Consider the following 11,476-nt stretch of genomic DNA (forward strand, 5'->3'; position numbering starts at 1 on the left):
CAAAGCATATGTAATAGTGTTCATGTCCATGTAACTTTATAGGCTAAAGAAGCATAAATACTGTTTGCATCATTATTTTTTATAGACAGAGGGGGAGAATTCCTGGCATTTAGATACTAGGTGATTGATTTGTAGTTCTAGATGTTAGATTAAATCAATGCCATCGCGCAAAAACCTTTCTATATGCTACCTAATGCACTTGACTGATTGCTTTTGAAAATACAGCTCAAATATTTAAAGTGATGGAAGGCCATAATGGAAAATGATATTGAGAAATAAATATGTAACATATTTTATGAAAATGTAAATCTTTTCAATACTTGTAGAGCTTTTTCATTTGTAAATTATGTTTAAACTAAAACCAAGATTAAGATTTTCTTTTTAATAATCAATCAAGTAAATTAGAAAATTCATGCTGTGAAATATAATGTAGTTATGTATCCCAATTAAACCAAAACAAATGAGTGGGGTTTTAGCTCGACTATACAAAGTATATGGAGAGCTGTCCTACTCGCCCCGGCGTCGGCGTCCGCGTCCAGATTTTAGATTAAAGTTTTGGTGCAGTAAAATATTTTTCACTATAACTTTGTCATTTCTTAAGGTATCAACTTCAAACTTCAAATATATGTTCCTTATCATCAACCACATCTTATGTGACAAGGTTCATAACTCTAGCACCAATATTTTCAGATTAATCTCCCCTTGAACTTGGAATTTTCCTCAAAAAATACTATTTTTTACTGATACTTCTTTATTTCTTAAGGGATCAACCTCATACTTCAAATATATGTACCTTATCATCATCCCCATCTTATGTGACAAGGTTCATAACTCTAGCACCAATATTTTCAGATTTATCTCCCCTTGAACTTAGAAATTTCCTCAAAAAATACTATTTCTTACTGTTTCTTCTTTATTTCTTAAGGGATCAACCTCATACTTCAGATATATGTACCTTATCATCATCCCCATCTTATGTGACAAGGTTCATAACTCTAGCACCAATATTTTCAGATTTATCTCCCCTTGAACTTAGAATTTTCCTCAAAAAATACTATTTTTTACTGTAACTTATTTATTTCTAAAGGGATCAACTTCATACTTCAAATATATTTACGTTATCATCATCCACATCTTATGTGACAAGGTTCATAACTCTAGCACCAATATTGCAAGAATTATCTCCCCATAAACTTAGATTTATTTACTAGAAAAATGTTATTTTTTATTTTAACTTTTTTATTTTTAAAGGTATCTACCTCAAACTTCAAATACTTATTCCTTATCATCAATTACATTTTATGTGACAATGTTCATAACTCTTGAAGCAATATTTACAGATTTATCTCTCTTTGAACTTAGGATTTTCTTTAAGAAATATAATAACTTCTTTATTTTTTAATCTATCTACTTCAAACTTCAAATATATATTTCTTATCATTACACAAATGTTGTGTGGCAAGGTCCATAACTCTAGCATGACTTTTTCTAGAATTATTCCCCTTGATCTTGGAATTTATGTTAACAAATGTTATTTTTTTACTATAACTTAATACATAATTATACATAATTGATTTTGCTTTCATAGTTTTGTCCTCGTTACTGCGTCCAGTATTTTATTAGTCGAGCTTCGCTGTCTCCTGTGACAGCTCTTGTTTTTTTGGGTGGGTTGGAGGGGTGGGGGGTGTTAATTCATACTGCCAATGTGTTGATGACATTCTTGGATTGAAATAATGTAATTTTTAGTTTGACTCTTTGATAAGAATAAGTAGAGCTATTGTAGTCACCCTAGCGTCGGTGTCCGCGTCGGCGTAACCACTTATATTAAAGTTTTTGTAATACCTCATATATTTTCAAAGTTCATTGATATATGGCTTTGAAACTTTGCACACTTGTTCACCATAATGACCATAACCTGTAGACAGGAGGAGGTAACTGTATCAAGCACTTTGACAGAATTATGCCCCTTTTCAACTTAGAATTTACATTTAGGTATGCATACCACCTCAGATGTTTCCATATTCTATTGAAACAAGTTGAAATTTTATACTCTTCTTTGAGAGCATAACAGGACTCTCTCCAAGGCCTATAACTGTAACATGGATAGAAAAATTTTGTCCTTTTGTTATTAACTCAGAAAATTTTACATTATCAAGGCTCTTTTACTACCAAGCCCTAAGAAAGTTGTCCTACCAACAGCTCTTGTTGGCTTTTAATTTTGCGAAAAGAAGGATATCTTAAACATTGACAATGTTAGATATAAAAAGAATAATTTGTTTTTGTGTAACACAGTATTCTCATATGTTTGACACAACTTCTATTTTTCAACATTTGCACTGCATTTGTGTACTGAGGTTTGATTTTCTAATATTGATAATTTTCAGTTGGATGATTACTATAATTATGTTATTCTTATATATTTCAGTATAGTAGTTATGTGTATTATAGGACTTCTGATAATCCCAGTTGGAGGATTAACAGGGTTTCATATAGTTCTTGTTTCCCGTGGTCGTACAACTAATGAACAGGTAAAAAAACAACATTTTTTAGGTTGACTATTATATTTATAAAATAGGGATCTACACACCCAGGCATCTGTGTCACAATTTTGGTGAAGTTTTTCATACCACCCAAGTTATTTCCTATACACTTTGACATATTGCTTTGAAACTTTATATACTTGTTTGTGACCATGACCATCACTAGTTCCAAACAAGAGAACATATTTCTGTCAAGTATAATGACAAAAATGTTTTGACTTTAAATTTATACTTCCCTTTATTACAACAATGAACATAATACATGTATATCATATAGTTAAAGTGAAATTTCAACTAAAAGATTCTAATAACTTTAAAAATTACCCATATTTTATGGATTTGTGCATGATCTCTGCAGCTGTTATGGACATATAATTTAGTTGTCAGATAAAATATGACATTGTCTCTACAGTCAGTCACTATACTTTTTACTCAAACCGCTGACATTGCCTCAGAAAATGGTATTATCTAAAGGTCAAAGGTGATTGTAGCTCTACTTGGTCCAACTTTGGGAACATTTGTCTGTTTACAGTCTTGTTTTATAAAGTTATTCATAACATACATGTATATTTCTTTATAATCTTTTAGGTGACAGGGAAATTTAAAGGTGGACATAATCCATTTACAAGAGGTTGTTCTAAAAACTGTTCTTATGTTTTATTTGGACCCACATGGCCAATGTAAGTTTTATATGTATTGATTATTATTTTTTTGATAATGAAGAAATTTAATTCTGTATTGAGAAAGATCAAAGTTTACACTAATATTAATATTGTATCTAAAAACACCATTACTCTTACTTAAGTACAAGAATATTTTTCATTAGATAAATACGAGGGTTGTTCAAAAAGTAATAGGACTGCAGCTCTACTGCTCACATATTTTTATCTACATACACGAGTTTACAAAAAACAAATATCGGAACATGTCATCTATATACAGTGAAAAAATCAATACAATATGTTTAAAAACAACAATGCTGTGAAACTTACAAATAACAAGAGGTACGCGACCCGGCGCACGCTAATAATTAAATAAAGGACGTCCATGACGTCGCAAAATAAATTCAAAATGTAACAGCGTCATTCCTTCTGATATTACTCTCTTCAGTATTCTAGATGTCTGAATCATGTATCTATAACCAGAATTCATCTGTGGAGATGTAGCCAAAAAAAAACCAATCACATTTTCATTTCTCTCTACGAAACATGCCCGGTGGCCGGCAACTTTCGGTTTTATCTCGTGATTTTGAATAACCTGGGATTTTAACGGGCATGGACATATAATGTTAATGTTATTTATTAGTCCCCTACCGGTTTACTGGAGGGGACTTTAGGTTTACCCTCCGTCCGTCTGTCCGTCCGTCTGTCCGTCTGTCAGTCCGTCAGTCCGTCCGTCCACAAAACTGGATCCCGCGATAACTTGAAAAGTACTGAAAATATTTTTATGAAACTTGGTATATGGATAGATGGCAGTATGGAGATTATGCACGTCTTTTTCTTTTCTTCCTATGTTGAAAATTCTGGTTGCTATGGCAACAAATAGGCTGAAAATATGGCAAATTTTACACATAAACTGGATCCAGTGATAACGCAAAAAGTACTGGAAATATTTTTATGAAACTTGACATATGGGTAGATGGCAGTCTTGAGATTATGCACGTCTTTTTCTTTTCTTCCTATGTTGAAAATTCTGGTTGCTATGGCAACACATAGACTGAAAATATGGCAAATTTTACACATAAACTGGATCCAGTGATAAAGCAAAAAGTACTGGAAATATTTTTATGAAACTTGACATATGGGTAGATGGCAGTCTTGAGATTATGCACGTCTTTTTCTTTTCTTCCTATGTTGAAAATTCTGGTTGCTATGGCAACACATAGACTGAAAATATGGCAAATTTTACACATAAACTGAATCCAGTGATAACTCAAAAAGTACTGGAAATATTTTTATGAAACTTGACATATGGGTAGATGGCAGTCTTGAGATTATGCATGTCTTATCTGTTCTTCCTATTTTGAAAAAATATCAGTTGCCTTGGCAACAAATAGGCATAAAACATGGCAAATATAACAATATTTGTGATTAGTCAAAAAGAGCTGAAAAATTTTATGAAATTGCATCTTTAATTCAAGAGTTATCTCCTGTTTAAGAATTTTGCTTTTAAAATGTTATATTTTGGTAACAGGGATGTTTCAAATATTAACTTTAGAGTGTCCTTCAGTCCGTCTGTCTGTTCATATAAACTGTTTCCTGTGATCACTTTTAAAGAACTTTTCCAACAAATTTACTTAAGATAGAGAAAAATTGAAAAATTAGTGAATGGCCCTTCAGAATGTTGATGGGGTTCTAACCGGTAGGGGACTTATGGATTGCTTGCAATACTATGATAATTGCTTGTATTATTTATTTACACATGCCATCTTACATTCTTAAAACAATATGATTATGTATTGTATATTAAAAATATTTATTAATTGAAAAATATTCTCTTCTTCTTAGCACAGGTTATCATTTATTAAACAAAATCGAAGAAAATGATATCAGTAATTACCGTGTATCATTATCAAATTTATTCAATGATAACACACATATATATATCTAATAAAATAAAATAGTGTTAAAAAAATCCCCTATTCAATAATTTTCTCAGAACTGAAAAAATAGACCCGATGTAGACATCAAACATGCCGGACAGTTAGCGGACTGTATATCGTTGATACTTTTGTAGCGCTTTTGCAATCGACGTCTCTAACGTCTGTCAATTTTCCGCTTTCTTCATCACCATTTCTTGTCTGTGATCTCATATTTACCATCTTTGAACTGCTTTCCGAAGCTGAAAACGAGTGTTCTTTTAATCTTTTCATACGTATCTGAAGGAGTATGGCCTATCTGTTGGCAAAATTTAACGATCGCACACATTTAAAGTTTTTCAACGAACTTCATTTTTCTACATTTAACGCTATTATCACTGCTGTTCAAAACGTTACAGTTTAGCCATTTCTTGTCTGAATGACGTCAAATTTGGACAAAATGTCACTTTAATATAATAAAATGTGTTTGTGAAATATTACGGACAAAATACATCATATAATGAATAAACTGAAAGTTCAAATTAGTGGCAAAATACTTTTGATGTGTTGCGCCTGGTGCATGTTACCATGGTTATTCAATATCACAGAGAATACGCATTTAGGACAATAATTCAGTAAACTTATGCTGAAGTTGTAGAAAACAGTTAACTATTGCGGTGCATATGAAAATATTCAAAATCTAATGGAATACGAAGACATAAGACTGTTATTCCTGTTACCTTTTGAACAACCCTCGTAAATCATTATCTAATCTGTAAGTTAAGAAAGTTTTTTGTGTGCATGTGTTTATGGAACAAGCCTATTGGTATTTAACTACATCTATTTATAAAATACCTGTTCAAAGTGAGGCTGATGTTATCAAAGCTTCAGTTACTTTTAACAATTTAGTATATTTTAATGTTTATAGTTAACCAATATTATTTCCTATACTTTTATAAGGATTTTGACAGCTTTGTGTTGCTTGTCAAATTCTACACAGGTGTAGGCAAAGCTTACTCATTTATAAAGTTTTACAAGGTCATCAAAACATTTTTCCAAGAATTTATGTTGGTATCACAATAACATTGACAACAGACACTGTCTTGAAATTTAAACAAATAATCATATTACATGAAAGAGAAGAGGGGTTGATATGCTCTTCAACTCTTTAATTGCTAGTGCTAAAAATAAAGTGTCTAGTAATACCATGATAGAGAGAGCCTGGCAGACAGGCTGACCTGACTTTATACGTAGTAGTGCCTTCATCATTTTGAGATCTCTTAATGATAGTCTGGTTGTTTCTGGTTAGTAATCCAGGGGTCACTGGTTCGATTCTTGGACAAAAACAATTATTTTTTGTGACATTTGTTCTCATACATTGAGTCTAATGGTCACTTGTCCTAAACTCTGCTTCAGAAATCATGTGGGGATAAGTAGTCAGTCATATGTGGGAAAATTGGTAATTATTGGTTAGTTATCCACAGTAAGCGCTGAGATGTAATAAGAAAATTGTGTTAAAATTAAAGAAGGGGGGGGGGGACCTGAAAAAGATAGTTATAAGTTCCATGTTCAGTGGAGAACAAAATTAATGTGTTACAGAAATGCGTCTAGATTTACAGGTTTCACAATATTATTTTATTATTTCAGATTAAAGTCTTATGTACGTAAAACTAGAACTATACAGATAGACTCGGCCAAGGTAACTTATATAGCAGCTGACAAAGAAGTGAAGGTGTATGCTGACACTAGTAGTAATGGTGTTAAAAGAAATATGAAAAATGTAAGACTGAAACCCGTTTCACTGTAGTTTATATTTATATTTCTCTTGTCCCCCTTCTTACATCATGTTCCCCCTTTTTACATCACGTTCAATGAATGTTGTCATAGAAGTTTACTGCTCAAGCCTGCTTGAATTTTTGTTAAAAAACTCGTTTTTTCACCTATTAGTTCATCATATCTGTCATCAAATATTGTTTAAGAGTCTTCACCATTGCCTGTAATGTATGATTGATAGGGAAAATGTTTAAAAGTTGTGTGATAAGAAATAATAGACAGAATTTTATTAAGAAAGAACTGTTTGTTTCTTAAATTAATATGAATTGCATTTTTGAATGGAGTTATTTTTGCATTTTTGATGTATTTATACAGTATTATTCAACATGAAATTTTGATTGCATCATTCTAGTTAGGATATGTATACTGTGAATAAAGTGGACATTCCAGAAAGCAAGGACGGTAAAGCTAGAATTTTAAATTTGTATAAATCTTAAAGTTAAACTGTTGATACAGAAACAAATAAATTTTGTTGAATATAAATTATTACTTATATACAGGTTGCTGACTGGATATATGGGAGAATATAGCCTGAATGATATAAATATGACCCCATGCACTGGTATATACTGCATCGTATACAAAGTGTTTAAGCCAATCAAAATTCAAGAAATATTGGTACCCATTTTACTTTTGCCTTCAGGTTTTCATATCACAAATTCTGGTTTATTTGATTCTAAGATTTTACGTGTATATAATAAATAAATTTTAACTGATAACTGCAGATTTTGTCAGACCATTTAACTTAAGTACAAAAACATACTTTATGTCATAACCAGCATTGAATGACCTGTATTATATAAAAAAAATGTATGGCTGGAACAAGACTGCTTATCTTTGTAGTCCAGATAATTATTTTAATTTTGAAATCACCTAAACTATTATTCCATAGTTCCACAAGCAAAACTTTCAGAAGAAGAAGTCCATCACAAAACTTAAGCAGGGTAATTTTTAATTTTTTTTTCACAAAATGTTTTCATAATAAAATATTGCAGAAGTTGATGAAATAGCAAATCTTAAGTTTCTTCAAGCATGAATGGCATGGGTTTAGGTAACTGTCTGTATTAATGTTTTAACAAATGCAAAATAAATCACTTTAAGTCCATTCAGTGCAGCTAAATCTAAAAACAGTAAGATGAGTTAATTATTGGACAGGTTGTGTAGAAATTCTTTTGAAGTATGATTTGGTTTATTTATTAGTTATGGTGAGAGAATGTGTTTATTTATTTATGATGCCTAATGTCTAATGAATGTAGCATGTTTTATTTAGTTTCAGAGATGGTATTTCTAGAAGTTGTTGTTGTTGCCGAAATTGTCCCCTCATTTATCCTATATGTATGATGCTTATGCTTTAAGTGTACAGAACTTCAGCTTGACAATCTTTTATTAACTCAACAAAATCTTTGATATCATATGTTTATTCTTTGCCATGAAATTATCATTCTTTGCCATTTTAGCATTGCAAATGATTGGTTTATTTATTGCCATTTTGGCATTGCCAATAAATAAGTAATTTTTGCCATTTTGTTATTGCAGATGAATAAGTAATTTTTTAGACATTAAAATATTAATTGTTGACAAGTAACTTATACTGAAATTGTGTATTCTTACTAGATTAAAGTGCCTTAAGGATGTATGCATAGTGAACTTTGATATTTTACTACCTTAAGAAAACAAAACCTTCTTGTTCTTAATTTAAACATAGAAGTGAATGTTGATTAACATTAGAATTGTTAAGCTGAAGTGATTGTGTGTTTTGTATTTTTTGTTTGGGGTTAGAATCAAAACAGGTCAGTAGATATCATACAATACTATCTCTAGCACCATACACATTTAACTGAGTTTACAATTTCAAATGCTATATTTAACTCTTAGAATTGTTGGACTCTGTTGGTTAATATTTACTTGATAAAAAAGATCAATCTCCCTGTCCTTATTTATAATTTTTGATTTATTTTTAATATCAAATAGGAAAAAATGAAAATATGTATAATTTTTTTCCGGGTGGATTGGGGGTGTGGGGTACTTTTTAAAGTACATGTATATCTATAATGTATTTTAACCATAGTTTTCACCCATTTACTATCAATGTTGTTTTGTTTTTTTTCATCTTGGAGATAAAGCATTGTGATTGAATAGTTAATTAACCTTGGGAATCTTAAAGTAATGTGAATAGTCAAATATTGTATGGTGTCTGTTGACCAGTCAATTGGTACAAAAATGTTTTTGTTTGAAAATGTTGAATGCAGAATGACAAAACAAAATGTTTTATTTATTTATTTATTTAAGTGTTTTCACATATTTTATTAAAACAAGATTACCTCAATAGGATTATTTTTGTTTTTGCTATATTATTTTTATTATAATTTAGGGAAGTTGAGACATGGTTTAAAATTGTCATCTATTTCGGAATCTGAATTACAGTTTAATTTCAAGAATAGTTTCCATGGCTACAAGGAGCTATTCTCATGTATTAAATTCATATGTTTTGGGGTTTTTTTTGGTAATAGAATTCATTAAATTATTTGATGTCACATGCCATGTTTTTACTGAAAATATTCGTGCACAGAAATGTTTCAATGAATTTCTATTTTCATGCTAATTGGATTTGTTGATTGAAAACCACAAAATCCTTGAGAATAATTCCTTACTGAAAACCACATGTAAGAAATTTATGTTTGAAATTTAATTCAAAAAATATTTAAGCTGCGTCACGACAAAACCAACGTAATGCATTTTCGACCAGCATGGATCCAGACCAGCCTGCGCATCCGAGCAGTCTGATCAGGATCCATGCTGTTCGCTTACAAACCCTATTACAAGTAGAGAAACTGATAGCGAACAGCATGGATCCTGATCAGACTGCGCGGATGCGCAGGCTGGTCTGGATCCATGCTGGTCGCAAACCCACTATGTTGGTTTTGTCGTGACACGGCTCATTTAGTTATTTGTCAGATAGAGATGGCCTTAAAATATTTTTGTTATTTTGTCTAAATTTAGTACATGTAATTTAGTTTAGAATTTTAAACTAAAACAGTTTGGTTTGTCAGTCTGTTATTAAACATTCACTGATAGCAGATTGGTTGTTAATTGTTTGCAAATTATAGATTTTGATTGTAGACAGAAAATGTAAACAGACTTTCTCTATGATATGAGAAAGAATTGGTTATTTAATTAAAATTTGCCTGAAAATATTTTTGTTCCGGAAGTAATTCTAAATTTTACCAGATTTTGTTAATTAAAATAAAGAATAGCATGCAAATGTTTGGAATTTTCTTTTTAGATTTTTTTTTTTTTTTTAGAAATAGTTTTGAATTCTGCTATCTTTGCAATTATATGTTTGTATTTGCATGTTTTAGACTCAGTTTGCATGCATATTATAGGTTTGTTTTTGTTGTAGTTACAACTGTTTAATGTCGTTACTAAGCAATTCTGGGAAATTCATCAACGCTCCTTCATTGTAATTTTTTGCCAGTCACTTGTGGTACATAATTTAACATGCTGATCTTGTATACAATACTACATGTACATAAATCAATGAAATCTTTATACTGTACATGTATTTTAATTAGTTCAAACTTGCATTGTAGTTTTTTCACCAAATTGTACCCAGTTGAGTGTTGATTTTGTAGATTTGTATGGCTACAGTTCAAATTTTAGGAACACATCTGTATAATATAGAAATCAATATGTTTTTTTTCTGACTAAAAGTTCAATGATTGAAAAAAAAGATTAGTGTGATAGGGAACATGTTAATGTTAATAAACTAAAGGGTTAGGTAAATTTCCTAACAATCTGTGTGAAAAATATTAGAAGCTTATTTCATAAGTTTTGAATTTATTTTTTTAATTTATGCTTGTCACGAAAAAATACCTCTATCAATTACTGCTTTGATGATTAAATTGGAAATTTCTATGTACTTAGATTATTATTATTGATTCACATATAACAGAGACTGTATTAGAGAATAGCTTTATACTTAATATAAATATGGAGAACACATTAAAGGTAGAATTCAACTGTTGTTACTAAATACATATAAGTAAAATAAGCATTGTCTTACGTATGCAATAATAAAAATTCAAGAATGTCTCAGTATGTAACAGTTAATTACAATATTAACTTTTTTACAGTAAATTTTATACTGTGGGTTCAATTAGTGGAATAATAAATTGAGAATGAGAAAGACAACAATCACATGATAATTGGTGTGTTATTGAATAATTGCTACTTGATGTATTTATAGCGTCTTTATATGCTAAATCTGCAACTGTCAGCATTTTACAGCATGCACTTCTAGTCAATATTGGAACGCCTGATATGATAGCATTCTTTACATTTCAATTAGAGATATTATAATTCTAAATTTGGAGCTATTAATCTGTAGCATGAGAATGCTGACTAAGATAATATGTGAAGGGCTTGGTCCTTGGTTTTAATATGTATAACATAAAAAATTGGTAATAACTGTTTTTACATCAAGTCTTTTGCTCTTTATTTTTAACAAGGTTAGTGTTAGTTGATA

At 30.5% G+C, this 11,476-nt stretch overlaps 1 protein-coding gene across 3 annotated transcripts in view; it reads left to right on the forward strand.

The window, feature by feature from the left end:
- The window catches only part of LOC132715469 (palmitoyltransferase ZDHHC8B-like), a 37,100-nt gene that overhangs the window by 15,768 nt on the left and 9,856 nt on the right, over window positions 1-11,476 (forward strand). For all 3 annotated transcript variants that reach the window (XR_009623688.1, XM_060698474.1, XM_060698472.1), the window contains exons 5-7: window positions 2,426-2,528; window positions 3,129-3,220; window positions 6,766-6,898. Coding sequence is in view for 2 of the 3 variants with exons in the window: in XM_060698474.1 (XP_060554457.1) it covers window positions 2,426-2,528; window positions 3,129-3,220; window positions 6,766-6,898 (328 nt within the window). In the remaining variant the exon portion in view is untranslated. The remainder of the gene's footprint in view (window positions 1-2,425; window positions 2,529-3,128; window positions 3,221-6,765; window positions 6,899-11,476) is intronic.

Source organism: Ruditapes philippinarum, unplaced genomic scaffold (genome assembly GCF_026571515.1).
Source record: "Ruditapes philippinarum isolate M1 unplaced genomic scaffold, ASM2657151v2 ctg791_1_1_1_1, whole genome shotgun sequence".
In the NCBI taxonomy this organism is placed as follows: domain Eukaryota; kingdom Metazoa; phylum Mollusca; class Bivalvia; order Venerida; family Veneridae; genus Ruditapes; species Ruditapes philippinarum.